Source organism: Chiloscyllium plagiosum, unplaced genomic scaffold, assembly GCF_037043375.1.
Source record: "Chiloscyllium plagiosum isolate Xiang-an unplaced genomic scaffold, Cpla_swu_hap1 HiC_scaffold_22, whole genome shotgun sequence".
Classification (NCBI taxonomy): Eukaryota; Metazoa; Chordata; class Chondrichthyes; order Orectolobiformes; family Hemiscylliidae; genus Chiloscyllium; species Chiloscyllium plagiosum.
In genome coordinates this window covers 29352339-29375545 of record NW_028270160.1, presented here as the reverse complement: position 1 = coordinate 29375545, position 23207 = coordinate 29352339, and the positions used below count along the sequence as shown (strand labels likewise).

At 38.9% G+C, this 23207-nt stretch overlaps 1 protein-coding gene across 15 annotated transcripts in view; it reads left to right on the top strand.

Moving 5' to 3' along the window:
- Nucleotides 1–14407, top strand: part of ate1 (arginyltransferase 1) — a 230894-nt gene extending 216487 nt beyond the window's left edge. For all 15 annotated transcript variants that reach the window (XM_087998915.1, XM_043712693.2, XM_087998918.1 and 12 more), the window contains one exon: nt 3591–14407. In XM_087998915.1, coding sequence (XP_087855041.1) covers nt 3591–3772 — 182 coding nt within the window. In that variant the 3' untranslated portion in view covers nt 3773–14407. The remainder of the gene's footprint in view (nt 1–3590) is intronic.
- The last annotated feature ends 8800 nt before the right edge of the window (nt 14408–23207 follow it).

The following is a 23207-nucleotide window of genomic DNA, read 5'->3' as shown; positions in this document are numbered from 1 at the left end:
TAATTCAAGCCTCATGGTCTTAATCCCGCTGGAGCAGGGAGTTAGTTAGACTTTCTCCTGCACTTTTTTGAAAACTATTTCTGCTGTAATGTTATGCAAATATAAGCTAATTGCAGGGATAATTGCAGGGATAAATCTACTTGACCAATGAGATTTAAGGATTAACAAAAATACTCAAATTGTGAAGAAGGAACATGGGTGGTTGTGAACCAAATGAGACACAAAGGATAATACAGATGACTAACAAAATATTGGATTGAATGTGAAAAAAGAGACTTAAGAAAAGTGAAAGAATGTTAAAAAATGTAATTGTTAATAATCACAATTTATTGCATGCAAAATTAAACTTAATAGTTTAACTTGTTCCCTTTTTGGGCCAGGGCGATTTATTGGCAACTACAGGTATCCCCCCACTCTTTGGACATTCCATTTACACCAATTTGCTTTTACAAAGGACCTACTTCCATCCTGTTTTCGGTAACTGAAAGAGGATTTGCGCTTTTACGAGAAAGTGTGTGCAGTGAGAGTGGCGCCGCCAAGCGCCTTCCCCAGGAACTACACTCAGCATCTCAGCCTCAAGCCACCATAGCTTTGAACTGTGTTTGTGAGCATCTGTGCTTTATCTCAATTTATTTTGTGCGTCAGTTATCAAGATGTGTCCTAAGGTATCAGAAAATCCAAAGAGAGCTTATAAGGCTGTTAAACGCTTAGCATAACGACATGTTTATAAGTCTATTTGGTTACTGACATGACAGTTTTGAAAATGGTTGGGCACTTTTCCTAAACTTCACCTCTTAAGATTCTTGCACCCTTGCGAAAATGAAGCACTTACCACCGTCGAAAATCGGTGAAACTCGGTCAGAACACAGCCCGCACCCTGGCCTAGCCGGGCACACTGTTTGCACATCGACTGGACTGAATCCAGCCTGGAAGTCACCCAGGTGGTGTGAGGTCCCGGAATCACCCCCTTGCACAAATGGATCACTTCCCACCGTGGCAAATCGCTGACACCTGGTCAGAACACAGTCTAGACTCTAGACTAGCCGGGGACAACGTTTGTACACTGCCCTGACTGTATCCAGCGAGACTAGCCAGCATGGAAGTCACCCAGGCGATGTCAAGTCCTAGATTCGCGCCCTTGAGAAAATGGAGCACTTCCCACTGTGGGAAATGGCTGAAACCAGGTCAGAACACGATCCACAGCCTGCCCCAACAGACAATACCATTTTAACATTGACCAGACCGAATCTGACACCACTAGCTGGAGTGGAAGTCACCCAGACGGTGTGATGTCCCGGAAAATGCAGCACTTGCCATGTTGGGAAATCGCTAAAACTGGGTTGGAACATGTCCCCCACACGGGTTGAGCCAGGAACATTGTTTGCACAACCCTCTTCCTCTTTCTCTTACACCGCAATCTCCGGTACCTCCTACCACTCCAACCCCGATGGCCTTTACTAAATGTTAGTGTTAGTTTAGGTTTTTGTGTGTTATTTGGTTGGTTATTTTTTGGGTCTGGGAAGGCTGAAAAATTTTCTATGTAAATTGATTGTAATTGCTGCTTTGCTTTACACCATTTTGGTTTACGAACTGTTTCATAGAAACGCTCTTCTTTCGGATAGCAGGGGACACCTGTAAACTGCAGTCTGGCCTGGAGAATCCATGCTAATATCTATGCCTCACAGCCATCCTTCCTTATCTAAATATATAAGTATAAGCCCCCATTTCCTTCTCCCTTTTGTACTTACCAAGCTTCTGCTTAAATGCATCTGAACCACTTGCTTCAAGCATTCTCTGTGACGACAAGTTCCAGATTATCAACCCCCTTTTGATAAAGGCATTTTACTGGATTTTCTATTGAGCTTCTTGGTGACCATCTTGTATTGTGAACCTCTGCTTTTGTTTTTCCCTTAAGTAGAAAAATTCTCTATGTCTGGTTGATCAAACCTTTAATGATTTTATACATTGCATTACCCAAACAAATCTAGCAAGTTTTACAAAATATTGGTGAAATGAAGGATGAGATGCCATTTGTGGAACAAATTGGTGGAGCAGTAAAATTAACAGGAAAGATCTGTGCCCAGAATGATGGGTGAGTTGGCATTGGGATCTACAAGGGGTCATGGCGTTAGAGGATGTCGACTGAGTTGACATGGAGAGTACAAGGAACTATTACGTAAGGTGTGAGGGGCCATTAGGTTTGGTTGGAATAGGGAAGTGGACAGGGATTGGAGAAAATGTGAAGGATGAGGGGTAACTAGCCAAATAATTACGATGAAGTTCCAGAGAACCAAAGTTCTCCAAATGTTGTGACCTAGTCCAGAGACCTGGATGATGTTCTGGGAACCTGGGTTTGAATGACACCAAGACAGATGGTAGAATTTTAATTAAATTTTTAAAATCTGGAATTAAGAGTCTAATGTTGACCTTGAAAGCATTGCTAATTGTCAGGAAAACCCATCTGGTTCATAAATATCCTTTAGGGAAGGAAACTGCTGTGCTTAGCTCGTCTGGCCTAGATGTCACTCCAGAGTGGAAGACTCTTAACTGCCCTTTGGGCATTTTAGAATGAGCAACAAATTCTACATCATTGACTAGTACTTTTACCTATAAAACAAACGACAACATTTCAGAAGTAATTTATTGGCTATAAAGTTCGTTCTGGCATGAGAATTGTTATATAAATTTAGGTTCAACTTTCATCATTTTAGAATGATGAACATATGTTACTTATCCATTTTAAATATACTGGTGAAACCTTTCTGAATTTTGGAAAGTTAAAACAATATTTTGCTTAAATAATAAGCAAAAACTCTTTAAAAGTTATTATTTATTTAACAAAAGGGAGTTAGAACCGCAACTGTTTTTAGCCTGTTGTAGCCTTCACACTCACTCATTTGAGATTAAAACAATGCACATTAATAAGAGCCATATATTGGCCATATTGTCTTCCAGTTTTGTTTTTAAGAAAAGTCTTCCTCCACTCCCTCAGTTTGAATAATTACACATCCAAGTTAGTTTCATAAGTATAAATTGGGATATACTTACTTATAGCTAACATTTGTATATCATTTATGGTACACAGAAAAACATACCAGAATGTTTCACAAAGGCTTAATCAAAATTAATAGACTGTTAGGTCAAAGGCATGTGCACTGTTTACCCAAGACAACTGTTGACCAATGTGTATTATTTATTTAAAAACCTGACTGAATTGGAGGACTAGAAAGAGAAAACTTCAACTTCTAGGTAAAAACTATAACTCTTCAGAACTGATGAGTTTACTAAATTTTATACCTGTAAATACAAATGAAGTGAATTAATGTAAATTAATATCAAGATGAACACTTCAAATGTTTAATCCTTTACTTCCTGAAATCTCCATGTGGTTATTCTATTTTTAAAAAATTAATCTGATTAACAGAATCGGTTTTGTAAATCTAAGTTAATTAAGGTATAAAATTGTGCATTTTTAATTAATTTTATTTGAAATTGGTCATTGACTGCAGAATGCTGTTCACTGAGTGATAAAATGAATGCTTGTTGTGTTGCAATTAATATTGAGCAGCTATTGTTTTTAATCTTTCCAGAAGATGAAAATAGCTTCCGAGACCTTGGTCGAGTTCTTGTACTGTACAAAAATGCAGTGATGCCTTACAGCATCTATCAGAGACGAAAGAAGGGAAGAGCCGATGATGAAGCAGCAGTAAGGCAATATGCAAGCTTGGTTGGACAGACCTGTGCAGAGCGAATGCTGCTTTATCGAAGCTAAAAGCATGGTTTATGTGTTGACAATAAAAATAAGAAAATGCTGTTTTCTAAATTTATGCTGTTTAACAATATCACAATGCAAAAATCAAATTTTAAATAACTCTAGCCAATCATTCAATATATGTGTCTTGTAACATTTTCTTTTTGTAGCATTTAACCTTTCCAATATAGAACTTTTTCCAAACCATGCCATTTTATTTCAATTTTCTTTAGGCTACATCTCACCAAAAATGTCTTGGTCTCATAGCGTCTCGGTTAGGATAGCTGTGCTCTTGTTCTTTTGCTTTAGTTTCTCTCTTTCTTCCTTCTCTTTCCATAGTGCTCATTTTTTTTTCTTTTACTATAATCCTTTCCATGCTGTCATTCAATTTTCTCAATTTTGATTTTTTCCATCGATGTTCTTTTCCCTAATATTACTTTAAATTTGCTTTGATTTAGTTTATTTTCATTTTTGTTCTTTTTATCTTCAGTATGTAAACAGCTGAACAACCTTAGAGTGCTAGACAGGGTTGCCACATATTGATTGCTGGATGTTGTAGTCTTTGTTTCCGTGTATGTTTTGTTTGCTTTTCTCGCAGCCTTTACTCTGAAGATGGGGAAGAGTGAGTTCATTGAGTAAGAATATTTAAATTCAGACGAGGTAAATGCATATATCTACAGTCCACAATTGTCAGACTCCCCAAGATATTCTGGTGAGATGGAATGTTATTAAAACCAGGTTTGTGGTTGAGTTTATGATTCTTTATAAAAGTATGATTAATTGGTTCTATGAATTTCTTATTGCACATAGATCAATGCTTGTCTGGAAAGGCCAAAGAATACTAAAAGATAACTAATTGTTTTTTTTAAAATAGAAGAGATATACATAATAGGTATAATAGCTGTAGTGCAGGAGGGGGGGAAATATTGTGACAGATTTTTTGCTGCCAAGCAAATATTTCAGGGAAATTAAAATTAGGGCAAAGATTTTGCATAATATTAAAATTGAGCAGTTAGGAAAGAAAAAACATTCTGAACCAATAAAGATGAAGAAAATCAATTATTTGTCCCAATGTACACAATTGACACAACTTTCATCATATACTGTATTTACATAACTCTAAAATAAATGTAAATGTTAATATCAGTCTTTTCATTTTGATTTCTTACATAGAATTCTGTTTGATAGATTATCACCTTAGTTAGGCACATTATCGGTGTAAATCTTTCACCTCCATAAACCATTCAGATGTGGCATCCAAGTCCAAAATTCCGTATCTGGAAGGGTTGCACTGGCACAGTGAACTCATTTCACACTTGGCTGCAGCATAGACATAACAAGTGATCGCAAAGTACATTGAGAAGAGAAGCTATTGATCATGAGTATACAGCTGATGACAGAAACTGCGTGGATAGAAACCATATGTTGTTAGACAGAGTGCAGCACATTTCTCAGCCTGCCAAATATCTATATAGATTTGTTTGAGGTGGTGCACATGTTGGACTGATACATATTTAGAACAATGTCAAACGGAAAATAAACATTTCCCCTCAAGACCATGTGACACACTATTTGAATGGTGCTTTTAAGATTGACATAGGTATTTGAATTAGGGGAACAAAAGGGGAGAAAGTGGGAAGTTGCACAATTCCAAAAGGTAGTTGAAGAAATTTTGTTATGGTAACAACTTGTTTTTATATATGAACATACATGTTAGGAGCAGAATTAGGCCTCTTGGCTCCTCGATCCTGTGAGCCATTCAATAAGATTTTGGCTAATTTTATTACTTCACATTCCCACCTGTCCCCAGTACCTTTTCACCGCCTTGCTTATCAAGAATCTGTCTACCCCTATGTTAAAGCTTTCAAAGACTCTGCTTCCACCATCTTTTAAAGAAGACAGTCCCACATATTTCTGAACCTCTTAGACAAACGTTCTCGGCATCTCAGTCTTAACTGAGCAACCCCTAAATATTAAACGGTAACCCTGGTCCTGAGTTCTCTAATGAGAGGAGACTTCCTTTCCATTTTTGTCCTGTAAAGGTCCTTCAGGATGTTGTATGTTTCAATCAAGTCACCTGTTTCTGTTCTGAACTCCAACAAATTAGCCTGTCCAACAATTCTTCACAGAACAATCCATCCATTCCAGATATTATTCTAGTGAACTGTCTCTAAACTTCTTCCAATGATTTTACATCCTTTCCTAAATAATAAAATAAATAAATATAGCACCTTTAATGTAATAAAATGCCAAAGGTGATTTAAATAAAATATGCACCTGAGTCACATTAGGGGATAGAGCACATTACTAAAAACCTTATCAGAAGAAACAAATCTTACGGTCTCAGCAACCGAAGCATGCAACCAACAGGTGAACAATTAAAATTGGTGTGTTCAGGAAATCAGAATTATTGAAGTGCAGTAGATCGTAGAGTTGGAGGAGATTACTGAGATAGAAAGAGTCAGACCATGGGTGGTTTTGAAAACAAAAATGAGAATGTTAACAATCAATGCATTGCTTAACATGCGGCCTCTGCAGGTCAACAAGAATAAAGATATTGGGTTAATGAAATTTGATGTGCATTAAAACATAAACAGTGGGGCTTTGGATGTTCAAAGGTTTATGGAGGGTAGAATATTACCAGTTGATCTGGAATTTGTTTAAATTTTCAGAGGCAACAAAGGTATTAATGAGGAGTAACACACGGGCAGTGTAGGTGGTAAATTCAGTAGTGGAAATGACAGTATGAATGTGATTGGAATTTTATTTCCAAGTTCGGTATAAGTCAGGGTTTTTGAACAGTCTGATTAAGCCACAGGCATTTGCGGCAGTGATCAAAACCAATGACTTTAGTTCTTCCCAATACTTAATTGGAGAAGGTTTCTAGTAATGGGTATCAGCTAAGCAGTCTGACAATTCAAAGACCTTGGGGGGGGGGGGTGGAAAAAAGCAGTGTGAAAGTAAAGCTGGATGTCATAAGCATACAGGTAGAAATGGATATTAAGCGGAATTTTCATTTCGTTGACCCCACAGTTCTGCCATCTGGAGAAATGTGGGTCAGAACCCATGCCCATGCTATATTGCCACTCCTGACTGTGGTCACCAGATGCTGGAAGACCAATAGGAGACTTTCCAGAAAGCATAGCAGTCAAATCAGTTGAGGCGGAAAGCTGCTAGGTCAGTAACAGAATGAGAGGATGATCCTCAGAAAAGCTTTCACAAAATTTTAAAAGAATCAAAGTAGTCAGACTGTCAGGCCATGCGCCCCAATTGGAAAATTGCACTGTATGCAGGGTGGTCTTCATGGGCCTTTTAGTTAGCTGCCAGCCACTTACAGATAGCCAATGGCAAGAAATTACGAACCATGGGCACCACTAAATGAAAAGTCAGCCTGTTGTTTTTCCTATGAGCAGTAGCATGTAGGTAAGAGATAGGAGAAAACAGAGGATAGATCTTGAAGACATCACTATTCTGTGAGAATGGGAACACAAACCATTGTTGGTAATTGTATGATTGCAATTAGGTAAGAATGTTAAAATGCAAGGACAGTATCATTCAGTTAGATGACAGTGGAAAAACATTGGAGGAGAATGGTGCAATCAGCAGTGTGGAAGGTTGCTGACTAGTCCTGAAGGATGAGGAGGGCTAGTCTGTCTTTGTCACAGTCACAATGGATATAATTTGACTTAATTAAATATACAGTGGCAGCGCATAGATACTTAATCGCATGTTCAATTTCAACCAAATCATTCTAATGTATTAGTCATTAACGTGTTGTTGTTCACTTATCTGATTGCTCGGCTAAGAGTAGCTTATGTTGATGATCATGAAGAGCAGCCAAGCAGCTGTTAGTGATTATGTTGAAATAGTTTAGCTGAAAAAATGGATTTTCTATTTTATTTCACAACCAGGTTGTGAAGAATTTTCCCAAGAGCAGAATAAATGAGCTGACTATCAAATTGTCCAACTTATGTGTTCTGTTTATGCAATTCACTGATAGCATGAAATAGAAACAGTAGGGTTGGCACTTCAATTTGTTTCTGTGTAACAATGGAACACAGATGACTGTTTTCCATAACATGCAAAGCATATATCTTTTCATTCTCTTTCCACTAATGGACCCCAAGAAGAAATTGAATAACTTTGGATAGCTATGGAGAAAAAGTGCCAACTTGTATTGATATAAAACCTCATTACTGGTACATCTTTCAAGACACCTGAAACTGGAAGCGCTTCACCTGCCCAGTGACTGTCAGCCAGCCAGTGTGGTAGCCATTTTGATCACAGAACAGGCCATAAATGAGAAACCGCTATTTTATATTGTGTTGGTTGTGAATATAAATCAAATACCTGGGAAAATTATATAGATCTATGATCCTTAAAATCTATCTAACTGCCAAATTGACATTCCCAACAATATAGTTTTTCCTTCAACTGTGTGCTAGCTAAAATTACATACTCATGGAGTAATACAGCATGGAAACAGACCCTTCGATCCAACTAGTTTTTGCCAAACATAATCCCAAACTAAACTATTCACACCTGCCTGCTCCTGGCCCATATCCCTCCAAACCTTTCCTATTCATGTATCCATCCCAATGTCTTTTAAATGCTGTTCAGGTCATTCTATAACACATGTTTTGTTAACACAAATTCGCTATAATGTGAATGATGACTAGGGGACACTGTTTCTAAACCCCAAACTTTTGAAACAGGTGTTGGCTGTAACACAATTACATTGCCAACACTTTAAGCACTATTTCTAAAGCGCAATTTTTCAGAATGCAACCATTGCATTATAGAAGAACTGCCAGTAATTATATGACCTAGACAGTGGCTTAATTTTACATTTTTGACCTTATAGGTCATAAAACGTCAGAAATGAAGTCATTATTTTTGGACGAATAAAGAAAATTAGGTGATGAAAGAGCACACAGCCTTGCAGCCATAAGCAACTAGTGATAGTACATTTGGAAGGGGAAACTTTGATCAGAATTGTCACTCCTGATCAATTTCAATGAACCATTCAAAAAATTGCAAATTTTTGGACATTGAGAGGTTTGAATCAATTTTGGAGCCTTCCATAGCAGAATAGACAGCTAGAATATGTCCTGTTGGCCTCAAAATGTGAGGAATTGCAACTTAAGTAGGTATCAGAGGATGGATATACTTAAGAGTGTGCCCATTTGAGTTAGCACCTATTTATTTTGAAGAAAAAATTGCAGTCATGATAATTATTTGCATGTGTTGCATTTGTTCAATATTTTGGGCATAATGAAATCTTGATCACTTCAGGATATCTCAAAGAGCTTCAATGTTAAAAGAGTACCTTGAATGCACACACTGCTGTAATGTGATGAAATCCAGGAGAGTGTGGCATTTTACTTAAGGGCAAGAACATTACCTCTGAGCCAAAGCTGAAAACTGATTATGTATTACAATAGCCCTTTTTGTTTTAAAGAGCTTGTGGGACTTCACTTGCTGTGTGAGGTTGTGTACAAGCTGACTAAATCTATATTAAGTATTCTGGTATATTGTCCAGTGAGAGTTATATTAAATCTGTTGCTTAGTAATCTGTTTTAAAGTACCATTTAATAGGCATAACACAGATTTAATTTAGCTTTGAAGTGTCAGATTATCAGTTGGTTCTTGCAATTTTTGACTGCATGGTTCAAACTAAATTTCTCAAAATGGTTATATGCACTCATGATACACATAATGCATGATATTGCAAAGTACCCAAATTCATTATGGGAAAAATAGGTACGCATGTCCATCTAAATTGCATTGTGGCAGTCTAGATAGAAGAAAATAGAAATAGAGAAATAATTTTCAAATTGTTTATTTTCCCTGTTATTGCACCAAATAAAATGACTAAATTGGCATAAGTACCAATAATTTGAAGTGCATATATGTATTTATAATCCAGTTAAAGGAATGTGTGAAATGGTGCATTAGGACATTGAAAGCCACTTAACCAGGAGTAAAATGCAATCTGGTCAAATCCAGTGGGCAAAAGTCTTAAGATATGTGGTACTCTGAACCTAGATCCTGCATTGCCACACTCATTCAGACCACTGGGTTAGCTTGCGAGGGAAATGAGGTTGTGGCTGATAAAATTTTTAACCTGAATTTTAAATAAATTGGTATCGCCAAAAGTGATACAAGTCTTCTATGCTAATGTGGTGTGCTTGCACGTTACTTCACTAGAATAGTGTTGCCAGTAAAGAACAAAAAGTTCACTTTGTTTTGATTAGAAATATGAGAGGAGTAGAATCCTGTAGGACTTTGTAAATGCCAATGTCAAACCAACATTGTATTGCTACAGAGCAGGGGAAATGGTGGTTCTCTCAGTGATATAGATGATGGATGTACATGCCTGGCAGTCTAAGATTTGTAGTCATGGTGACAGGAATGTGAAGCAGGAGACCTTTGTGATATTAGATAATTAAGATGTAAAGAGACTTCATACAACATTTTGTTAAGTACAGTTCTTTTAAAAAACTCTCCATCTTTTAAAAAACTTATTGCTGCCTGTCATAAAACTGGTGCAGCAAACTGAATGTGAAAATTTAACATGGTGTGTGATAAATGGATGAAAAACATCTGTCTAAATACTGAGATGTACCAACACTTTTAAATTGTTGCATTATCTTAAGGTAAAATTGTGTTTAAAGCTACCACTTTATTCCATGGTTCTGTAAGCAAATCAAACATTCTACTTGTTCAGTCCAGAATTCAGGTTTAAAACAGTCAGCCTAGAGCAATCTGATTCCTTACTTAACTGTAATTACCATTCTCTCCTTCTTGGAATGAATAATAAGAAGTTGTGGTTTCTTTCAGAGACTAACTGGTAGTTTCCAAACTCTCTGGTCATTAGTTTGGAGGTGGTTTTCCATTAATAACCAGTTGGTCAGATGAGAGTACATTCTTGAAAGATTCTTCATACAATCAAGGCTTGATATTGTGCCTAAAAATCAGCAATTAATAATCCTCCATCTGAGCTTACCCCTTTCTAGATCATTATGCTACATTTTCAGATATTGGAATTATGTTTGAATACATGATCAAGGAATTGATTGTATATCATACAAAGTGTCTTCTATTCCCTTACGTTTGTTTTACAAGTGCCTTCTACAAATGGTTACTTTTAAATTATTTATCTCATGAAAGGGGAAATATGCAATGTGTTTATACCTAAAATTGATATATAGCACGCTGCTTCAAATAAAATATATTCCTGCTAACACCTTAAATCCAGGTGATTCACTTATGCACTGCATTTTTGACATTACATGACTTTATTGTGAATAATAATTCTAAACCAAGTACTATTATGGGTCTATATAATTATGAGTGTTAAATATTCATTAACTGCTATGTTTCAGTTTATTGATATGAATTGAATATGTTCTTATTTTAAATTAAAACATTTAACACAAGTCATTTCATTAATCATTTGGCATTGTTTAGGAAGTGTGTTACTGGATGAGATTGTGTTATTGGATGAGATGTCATTACTTTAAAAGTACTGTTGAGTTCAATTATTTATTAAATGTGACATGTAGCAATTGACTATTAAAAGCTTATACTCTCTGACAGCAGCCTGAGCAGTAGGTGTTCATTATAAAGGCTAATTGTGAGTGACAAAGAGTTCTTTATTTCATTTGAATTTAGTTATTTGGATAAATCTACTGAGTTCTGATAAATCTGTTTAAATGTTGAACACAGACAATGAGTTCTGTCTGATGGGTAGTGAAGTTTGCATCCTAGTGATAGATGATTATAGAACTAAACTGGCAGTGAACATGGACAACATTGGTTAACTAGACAATGATAGTACCCTGCATCAGCCAGGAAGTTATGGTGAGTGTAGTCAAGTAAGAAAATGAAAGATTCTTTGAACACCTTCTGTGTTCAGTGGAGCAAGTTTCCAAATTGAACAAATATATTAGCAATCACCAATGCAACCAGACTACCTGCCTATATTTCATAGTGAGAGCTGCAAGCCATGTCTACACATCTCTATCATTTTGACAAGCACACAGCACTTAGTGAATGCTGTTTATCAATAGTGTATGGTGGGAAGAAATTTAAGTATCAGTGATCCTCCACTTAGCCAAGTTGGAAATCCAAAAGTTTCAAATGACATCAAATAACTGCTAGCTGAAGGTTAGATTTTGCTGGGCCTGGGGAACCTCTTACATTTACCTGAGATATTTCTGTTGGTTATGCCAGTGTAGCAACTGAGTTCTTTAGTAAGGCTATTTAGAGTGGGAGCTCTAGCCCTTCTGTTGAGGCTTGCTCAAAGAGGTCGACAGATTTTTTTAAAAATTAAACATTAATGGCATGGTTCTCAGATTACCTTGTCTCAGTGTTGCCAATTCTTCCTTTTTGCTGTTCCCTTAAATACCATGTTGGTCTTCGAATGTAGGGACGATCAAATGAAGTTTTACTCTGCATTGTAAAGTGAAATAACTCCATAGAGGCCAGCATTCCATCAACAAGCCACCCTTTATTTACACATGGAGAGTTCTTGACACTGATCCAGCTCCCTCAAAGCCCGCTGTCAGAGTGAACAGAATCTCTGACACTCCTGTTTATATCTGTCAACCATGGCTCCCTGACTGGACCAGATTAACAGCCCCAATCAGGGAATTTATATTCCCTTGGCTGACTTCATTACAGTCACTGCATAAAGTTTTTTTTTGTTGACAATACCAGTCATGTTTGCATTTTTTTTTATGTGGCTGAGAAAATTTCTCTGATGCAATGTCTATTCAGGCCTGGGTCTTGAGTATTTTTTAGGAATTATGTCAGGTTCCAAGTTGATAGCTATCAGATTTTTCAAGTGTCTTCCCATGAATTACAATCCATTGGTTCAGAGTTTCACAAACAGTTCAAACATAAGTTGCCCAATTCTACTGTTTGAGTGTAAGAAAGGGAATATGGACAAATAAATATTAAAATTGCACTGGATAAGTTTGCCACATATACAAAGATTTTCTTTTTTTGCAAATTCTAAGCCCAACCAGTGTTCATTTCATGACAGTAATGCTGTGCAAAGGTTCAAGCAATATGAGAAGAATCTGACCTTTATCTGAGTTAGAGTGATCTAACTGTGTAGAAATGACTCATCCCAAAAATCAGTGATACCTACTTTAGAATCATTTTTGACATATTGACGTACACTCTGCTTTAATTTGGCAAATGAATCGGATCTGGGTTTTATATAGGAAATACTTAACTATGCATCATAATTTATGGTCATGGTCATCAGCATCTGGGTATGACTAAATTATCTGATCATATACCAAGCTTGAAAATACAAATCCCTGAAAAGTTAGCTGTTCCATTGTGGAGTATAACGATTTCTTCCCTAAATTATGATGGTAGCCAATCAGAAAAAGATCAAACTCAGGTAGGTTCCACTTAATACATAATATTTGCATGTGATATAGGTTGAGACTTAAGTAATCTAATGAATCATAAATGGTATATAATAACTGCACTTGGACTTTGAAGAGCTATGTACGAAAGCTTCCCTAAACTACTGGTCCTCTGAAAAAAGCTTATTGCGTATTTGGCCAGATGGTTTCAATGAAACCAATCTTGTTCAAAGAAGTAAGTTTTTTTTAACTACAGTTTCAACTGCATTTTCATTACCTAAGGGACCATTTTACAGATATACCTTAGCTCAAGCCAACAAAAATTTTAGTTTTTCTCCTGTTGCAGTCAAAATTTTCATAAAGCTGCAGCTTTATCTCTTGGCATTTTGCACTAGTTTCATATTATTTATGTTCTGCTGGTATATTCTAGCTAAATGCAGGACTATTGTGAAACATAGCCCAGTGGAACAAATATATGACAAAGAAAGTTTTGACAATTCACAATAATCATATACATTTGATATCAGTCATGCAACAATACTATTGCAACATTTTCAATGCTGCTACATGAAATTTAACTTTACATTATATATTAAAATTTAGCGTGTTGTAAACCTTTTCATAGCTACATTTTTTCTTAGCTTTTAAACCCAACACTACGTTAGCTATACTAATGGATTAAATTTGAATGAAAGAAGCATTTTACGGCACTTTTTCACTTGATTTGAAATTATAACATCTGGTTTCATATGTTTGCAGTTAGTTCATAACATGTCTTCTCTTCTGACCTGTCTTAAAATGTAGAATGAACATTTGTTAGAATTAATGAGTTAATCTGTATAACGTTTCAGAGCCAATTGTAAACACAGAATTGTTGGCTTTTAGATTGAACCTGTTGAATACTGAACTTGCATTGAAACCAGTTGTGTTTAAGTACATTTTTTGGTCTGTTTGACCTGTGAATAATGCCAGTACAAAGAACGATTTCTCATTCTGATTTTAGATGATGTTCCAAGGATTCTAACACTAATCTAATTTAAAATTTAAGTTTATTGTTGAACACGCTATTGGATGGCCACTGCAGTCAAACATTCTTTAAGATTAATGTCCTCATTTCCTTATTGTGTCCTTTATCACCCAGCAGGCAAGAATTCTGTTGTTTCTTTGCAAACTTTAACTTATAGCCTATATAACTTCAGCACTCAGCATGTAAATTCTTCGATCAATGGAGTTCATTATTTGTATAGTAAATCTTTGTCACACAAAATTTTCTGTGTACTCATCTATTCTGCAGTGAAAACTTAACCTCAGATTAGCATTTGCAAGAAAAAAATGCCAAACTTAATTGTTCTCAAAGAAATTTAAGTGAAGTTTAGTACTGACATAAATTGAAAGCATTCAGTCTTATTAAAGAGTAGTTTGCCAATGGGCTGTTCAATGAAAGGAGTTTGAAAAAAAATGATTGATTACCATAAAACGAAAGTACTTAGCACTGACCAATGTTTTCTTTTAAGCAAGCTTTATTTGAGTCTTCACCATATCTAAAATGAGAAGGTTGGCAATGATGTGTATAATCTGCTGAGTCTTAAAACAGTTAAATATTGGGTCTATAGGGTTGGGTTGGGGTTGTGGGGGTATGTGAGGAAGCCATTGAAGTAGTTGGGAGCCAAATCAAGACTGCTTCATCCTGACAATGATTAAGGTTTCCAACAGTGGTACCGGAGTAGGATGGAGAAAGTGAGGTCTGCAGATGCTGGAGATCAGAGCTGGAAATGTGTTGCTGGAAAAGCGCAGCAGGTCAGGCAGCATCCAGGGAACAGGAGAATCGACGTTTCGGGCATAAGCCCTTCTTCGGGCATAAGCCCTCCTGAAGAAGGGCTTATGCCCGAAACGTCGATTCTCCTGTTCCCTGGATGCTGCCTGACCTGCTGCGCTTTTCCAGCAACACATTTCTAGCTGTGCATCAAATGGAGGCAGGCAGCTATTTTCAATAGTTAAGAATTCTATGAAATCTACTTTTATATTGACAGCAGAACAACCCCCTGCCACCAGCACCTGGGGAGGCCATAAGTTTCATGGTAATAGCATCTCTCCTACCATTGAATGGGGAGGAGGAAGTGGCAGAGGGGGGTACTAAAGTTACTGGCACCATGCATCAAAGAATGGATAATGGGTAATGCTGGCAATATCAGGAACTCACCTGCATTCCTTAATTGAACGTCAAAGCTGGAGGTGATCTATTAGGAGGCCATCTCCAGTAAAATTGCTGAGCTGGTCCTGATGTAGGCATGTAAGGGCTCAGTTCCCCCATTTTTTACTGAAGTTGAAGTCTCAAAACCACGCAGTAAAAGATTGGTCATAATTTCAATAACAACAATTCTCCTGAGTTTGTTGATTTATTTTTTGTTGCCCCTTTTCTGGAGGCTTGCCACGAATGGTGAAGTATTGGACCAATAGTGTTACCCATTTACAAGAAAGTTAAAAATGACACAACACCAGGTTATAGTCCAACAGGTTTATTTAGAAGCACGAGGCTTTCAGAGCGCTGCTTCTTCAACAGGTGGTTGTGAAGAGCAGGACTCTGAAAGCTAGTACTTTGAAATAAGCCTGCTGGACTATAATCTGGTGTTATGTGATTCCATATTTACAAGAAGTTTACATTCCCTGAAGCTTAAAGACCCAGCAGGAAAAATACAGTTGCCATAGTCCTACCAGACCATAGGGCTACTGTCTCATTACATTAGAGTAGAGTAACTTCATTTGTCATTTCTACCATATACAGCTGGTGCAATAAAAAAAGAGACAGCGTTCTCCAGGACCAAGGTGCTATATGAACACAGAGACAACATGGGAGTACAGTCATACACAGGGCAGCATAAAGTGCATAGAAAAATGTGCAAGACAGCCCAGTAATTCCTGACAAGACAATAGGCACAGTGGTGGACAAATTACAATGTAACAATGAATGATCATTAATAAAACATTGTTTTCACAGCAATTCAAAAAGTCATCTGAAAATTGCAAATGGAATACAGTGTGCTCATACAGTGTTAAGGATGTATGATCACACTGTATGATTGTACAGTCTGGCTGTGAGAGACCAAATGTTCCAGTATCTTCTGACAGATGGCAGGAGGGAGAAGAATTTGACTAAAGGATGTGTGGGGTCATACACAATGCTGTTAGCCTTACAAATGCAGCGTGTTGTTTAAATGTCTTAATGGAGGGAAGAGAGACGCCTATGCTCTTCTCAGCTGTCCTCAATCCTTTGTAGGATCTTTCAATCCAAGACAGTGCAATTCCAGAACGAGGCAGTGATGCAGCTGCTCGGAGTACTCTCAATGAATCCTCAGTAGAATGTGGTAAGGATTGGGGGTGGGAGGTGGGCTTTCGTCAACGTACGCAGAAAGTAGAGAGGCTGCTGGGCTTTCTTGGCTGTGGAGCTGGTTTTGAGGGCCCAGGTGAGATTCTCCGCCAGGTGGACGCCAAGTAATTTCGTGCTCTTCACGATCTCCATGGGGGAGAAAGAGGGACAACTGGTGGTGGTTTAACCTGAGGGTCACCACATCTCAGGCAAGGGGAGATGTTGAGAAGACGAGTCCTTCATGGTAACCTCAGCCAGTATAAAAATTGAACCCACACTGTTGGCATTACTATGCAACGCAAATCTTCCATCCAGCAATCGATCTTCACTACTGGAAAAATCCAACCCCGGCTAACAAGGGAAGTAATCAACTAAGAGAAAGTGAGGACTGCAGATGCTGAAGGTCAGAGTCAAAATATGTGGTGCTGGAAACGCACAGCCAGTCAGGCAGCATCCAAGGACCAGGAGAGTCGACACCCCCAGTCCTCACCTTCCACTCCAACAACCTCCAGGTACAACGCATCATCCTCCGCCATTCCTGCCACCTACAAACAAACCTCGGCACTAGAGATATATTTCCATCCCCACCCCTATATGTGTTCCAGAGAGACCATTTCCTCCATGACTTCCTTGTTAGGTCCGTGTCTCCCACAAATCCACCCTTCATTCCCAGCACCTTCCCTTGCAAGAGATGTAAAACCTGCACCCACACCTCCCCTCTCACCTTCATCCAAAGCCCCAAATGATCCTTCCACATCTGGCAGAGATTTTCCTGCACCTCCATACATGTCATCTACTGTGTCTATTGCTCCTGCTGTGGTCTCCTCTACACTGGGCAGGCAGGACGCCAACTTGCGGAATGTTTCAGAGAACATCTCTTGGACACATGCACTAAACAACCCCACCACCCAGTGGCCGAACACTTAACTCCCTTTCCCACTCTGCCAAGGAAATGCAAGTCCTAGGTCTTCTCCACCGCCAGATTCTAGCCACCTGATGCCTGGAGGAAGAACACCTCATCTTCTGCCTTGGAACCCTCCAACCACACAAGATCAATGTTGATTTCACCAGTTTCATCATCTCCCTTCCCTGCACCATCCCAGATCCAATCCTCCCAACTCGGCACCACCCTGTTTTAATGTCCTACCTGTCCATCTTCTTTCCCACTTATCTGCTCCATCTTCCGCTCTGACCGTTCAGCAGCACCCTCCAACTTCATCTACCTATCGCATTACCAGCTACCTTGCTACCAGCCCCACCCCCACTTCCCATTTATCTCTCAGCTCCCTTGGGCCTCCCCGACATTGCTGATGAAGAGCTAATGTTCGAAATGTCTATTGTCCTGCTCCTCAGATGCTGCCTGACCAGCTGTGCTTTTCCAGCACCAATCCTTTTGACTTTAACAAGAGAAGTTAAAGAATGTATTAGATAGAAGGAAGAGGCTTATAAATGTGCCAAAAATGTGATTAGCATGAGGATTGGGATCATTTTAGAATTCAGTAAAACATGGCAAAGAAAAAATAGAATATGAAAGCAAGTCATCAATAATCATAAAAAGAAACGGTAAAAGCTATTTGTTTTCCTATGGCACCTATAATCTTATAACCACCTAAATGGGAAGTCTTCACTCAAGTAGATGGTGAGTTTGAGCAGTGAATGTTCTGGCATATTTAACCGTGCTTTATGACAGTCTGGTCTGGCCATTGGTTATTTAATGTCCTGTATGTATGTTTCTAGTGAGTGACATGGATAACAATTATGTATTGTACAAAGTAATGATACTAAAAGCAATAATGTTGAAGACTGCATTAAGCTTCACCCAATCTGATGATGTCACGCAAGTTCGAATGCCAATAAGATAGAACCCCATAGGTTCTCACAGATTGCAGACCTAGTCTCCTCATAGATATTTTAATCAAACTGTTATGACAAATATCTGGAGCAAGTGGGACTTTAGCCTAGCCCAGCATAGGGTTATTTCTACTGCCATGAGACCCCAGCCCAGGTATCATCCTACTCTTAGAACAACTATCTAATGAATTAATGTAGATATTTCCTAATCAACCTATTCAGCAATGTTAGTACTTATATCTGGAGCAAGTGAAACTTGAACCCAGGTTTCTGGCTCTGAGGTAGGGGCACTACCATTGCATCAGAAGAGCCCTATGAAACTAATGTAACTTGTATCTAATTGCTATTATGCATAAACTGCATCTGTTAAGTCAAGAGTGTCCTTTTGATAAGACCGTTGTAAGACCATAAGAAACAGGAATAGGCCATTCAGCCCCTCAAACCTACATTGCCATTCAAAACCGTCATGGCTGATCCATCACGCCTCATGTCCATTTTCTTGCCTTTTCCCTGTAACCCTTGATTCCCCTCCTGATCGAGCACCTATCTATCTCAACCTTAAACATACACAATGACTCACTCCCACAGCTTTCTGTGGCAAGAGATTCCAAAAACACTTAGCCCTCTGAAAGAAAAAATTCCTCCTCATCTCAGTCTTCAATTGGTGACACTTTATTATCACTGGTCCAAGACTCTCCTATGTGGGGAAAGCATCCATCCAGCACTTACCATATCAAGCCCCTTAAGAATCCTAAATGTTTCAATGAAGTCACCTCTCATTCTTCTAAATTCTGATGAGTAGAGTCCCAACTTATTTAGCCTTTGCTCATAAGACAATCCCTCCATATTAGGGATCATCTAGTGAACTAGGAGACAGTGAGGTCTGCAAATGCTGGAGATCAGAATTGAGAGTGTGTTGCTGGAAAAGCAGTCAGGCAGCATCCGAGGAGCAGGAAAATCAACATTTCGGGCTGGAGCCCTTCATCAGGAATGAGGCTTGGAGCCTTGGGGGTGGAGAAATAAATGGGAGGGGGGGTGGGACTGGGGAGAAGGTAGCTGAGGGTTCAATAGGTGAATGGAGGTCGGGGTAGAGGTGATAGGTCGGAGAGGAGGGTGGAGCTGATAGGTGAAAGGAAGATTGACAGATGGGACAGGTCAATGGGGGGGTTGCTGAGCTGGAAGGTTGGAACTGGGGTAAGGTGGGGTGAGGGGAAATGAGGAAACTGGTGAAGTCCACATTGATGCCCTGGGGTTGAAGGGTCACAAGGCAAAAGATAAGGCGTTCTTTCTCCAGGTGTCAAGTGGTGAGGGAGTGGCGATGGAGGAGGCACTCAGCAGAGTGGGAGGAGGAATTGAAATGTTCTGCCATGGGGCAATGGGGTTGATGTTCTCGAAAGCACTCTGTGAGAAGGCATCCAGTCTCCCCAATGTAAAGAAGACTGCATCGGGAACAACGGATACAATAAAGGGCGTGTGGAAGTGCAGGTGAAACTTTGATGAATATGGAAGGCTCCTTTGGGGGCCTTAGACAGAGGTGTGGGCGCAGGTTTTGCAATTCCTGCGGTGGAGGGGAAGGTGCTAGGAGGAGAGAAATGGCTTGTTAGGGGGTGTGGACCTGACCAGGTAGTTGCGGAGAGACCAGTTCAGGTTTTAACCTTGTCTGAACAGCTTTCAATAAGAGTATTTTCTTAAAGGGAACAAAATTGCTCACAATACTCTCGATGTGTTCTCACCAGCACCCTGTAGAGTTACAGAAAACTTCCTCACTGTTATACAGCAACCCCCTTGAAATAAGGGTAACGTTCCATTAACCTTCCCAATTATCTGTTGCATCTGACTGCAATTTCTTTTGTGTTTTGTGTACATGTACTCCCAAGCCCCTTTATATTGTGGCTTTCTGCAGCTTTTCTGCATTTTGTTCTTTGTTCTCCCTTTCAAAATGAACAACTTCACATTTTCCCACATTATAGTCCATTTGTCAGCTTTTTGGCCACTTACTTAACCCATCAATATCTCTCTCTAAATTGTTTGTATCCCTCTCACAATCTGCCTTGCCACCTATTTTTGTGTCATGTGCAAATTTGGCGACTGTACATTCAGTTCCTTCTTCCAAGACATTAATATACATTGTAAACCATTGTGATCCCTGGGGAACCCCAGTGGTCACAGGTTGCCAACCTGAAAAAAAGAACATTAGGAGCAGGATTTGGCCATTTGGTCCTTCTAGCCTGTTCTGCCATTCAATAAGATCGTGGCTGATCTTTTCGTGGACTCCACTCTAATTACCCGCCCTCTCACCGTATCTTTTAATTCCTTTATTGTTCAATTAAAATCTATTTTAGCTTTAAAAATGTTTACTGAAATAGCGTCAACTACTTCCCTGAACAGGAATTCCATAAATATGCAACCCTCTGGGTGAAGAAGTTCCTTCTTAATTTGGTCCTAAATCTGCTCCCCCTAATTTTGAGGTTATGCCTTCTTGTCCTAGTTTCACCTGTCAGTGGAAACATTCTCCTTATTTATATCTTATCTATTCCCTTCATAATTTCATATGTTTCTGTAAGATCCCCCCTCATTCTTCTAAATTCCAATGAATATAATCCCAGTCTACTCAGTCTGTCCTCCTAAACCAAATTCCTCAACTCCGGAATCAACCTAATGAACCTCCTCTACACCCCCTCCAGTGCCAGTACATCTTTTCTCAAGTAAGGAGACTAAAACTGCTTGCAGTACTCCAGGTGTGGCCTCACCAGTACTCTGTACAGCTGTAACATAACCTCTCTGCTTTTAAACTCAATCCTTTCAGCAATGAAGGACAAAATTCCATTTGCCTTCCTAATTACTTGTACCTGCAAACCAACACTCTGTGATTCACCCAGGACCCTCTCCATGACAGCATGCTTCAACTATTTACCATTCAAGTGATAATCCTTTTTACTGTTACTTCCTTCAAAATGGATGACTCACATTTATTAACATTGTATTCCATCTGCCAGACCTTTGCCCACTCATTTAAAGTATCTATTTTCCTCTGGAAAGTTTCACAGTCCTCAGCACATTTTGCTCTGCCGCTCATCTTAGTGTCATCTGCAAATGTTGACACCCTACATATGGTTCCCAACTCCAAATCATCTCTATGCATTGCGAATAATTGCAGCCCCAACACTGATCCGTGAGGCACACCACTAGTTACTGACTGCCAACCAGAACACTGATTCTCACTCTTTGCTTCCTGTTAGTCAATCAATCTTCTATCCATGCTAATACTTTACCCATAACATCTTTATCTTATGCAGCAGCTTCTTGTGCAGCAACTTGTTGAAGGCCTTTTGGAAATCTGGGTACACTGCATCTACTGGTCCCCATTGTCCACCTTGCTCGTAATGTCTTCATAGAATTTCAAAAGGTTTGTTAAGCATGACCTGCCCTTCATGAATTCATGCTGCATCTGCCGAACGGGACCATTTCTATATAGATGCCTTGCTATTTCTCCATTGATAACAGATTCAAGCAATTTCCCCACTACAGAAGTTAACCTAATCAGTCTATAATTCTCCATCTTTTGTCTACCTCCCTTTTTAAGAAGTGGTGTAACATTTGCTGTTTTTCAATCTGCTGGAACTGCCCCAGAGTCCAATGAATTTTGGAAAATTACCACAAGTGCACTTGCTATTTCTTCTGCCATCTTTTTTAGTACCCTGGGATGCATTCCATCAGGGCCAGGAGACTTGTCTACCCTTAGCTCCATTAGCTTGCCCAACATTACCTCTTCCATAATAATGATTGTTCCTAGGTTCTCACCTACCTTCGTCTCTGTCAATTACTGACATGTTATAAGTGTCTTCCACTGTGAAGACCAACACTAAATACCTATTCAATGCCTCGGCCATTTCATCATATCCTATAACTAAATCCCTCTTCTCATCCTCTAAGGGGCCAATGTTTACTTTAACCACTCTTTTTTGTTTATATATTTATAGGGACTTTTGTGATCTGTCTTTATATCTTCTGTGCTAATTTTTTCTTATGTTCTATCTTACCTTTCCTTATGCCATTTTGTGACTCTGTTGACCTTTAATGTTTTCCCAATCTTTGAGTTTCCTGCTAGTCTTGGCCACTTTCTATGCCTTCTCTTTCAATTTGATGGCCTCCCTTATTTCCTGAGACACCCATGGCAGATTACCCCTATTCTTACAGTCTTTTCTTTTCATTGGAATATACTTTCGCTGAACATTTTGAAAAATGCTTTGAAAGTCCTCCACTGCTCGTCAACTGTCCCAGCATAAAATCTTTGTTTTCAGTCTACTTTAGCCGAATCCTCCCTCATCTAATTGTTTCTCGTTTGTTTAAGCACAGAACCCTGGTATTGGATTTTATCTTCACATACTCCATCTGTATTCTAATTTCAACCATAGTGTGATCACTCCTTCCAAGAGGATCCCTAACTATGAGGTCATTAATTATTCCTGTCTCATTACACAAGACCAGATCTCGGAAAGCTTGCTCCCTTGTCGATTCCATTATATACTGTTCAAGAAAACCATCGCTGATACACTCAATGAACTCCTCCTCAAGGCTATCCTGACTGAGCTGGTTTGACCAATTGACATGTAGATTAAAATCCCCCACTTACTGTTTTCTGTCTATTAGTCAACCCTTTATCCATGCCAAAATGCTACATCCAACACTGTGGGCTCTTATGACTTAACCTTTTGTGAGGTACCTTGTCAAACACTTTCTGGAAGTTTGAAATCCAACACGTCATCTGGTTCCCCCTCTGTCCACTCTGGTTGAGACTTCCTCAAAAAATTAATAAATTAGATACATTTTTCTTTCATGAAGCCATGCTCAC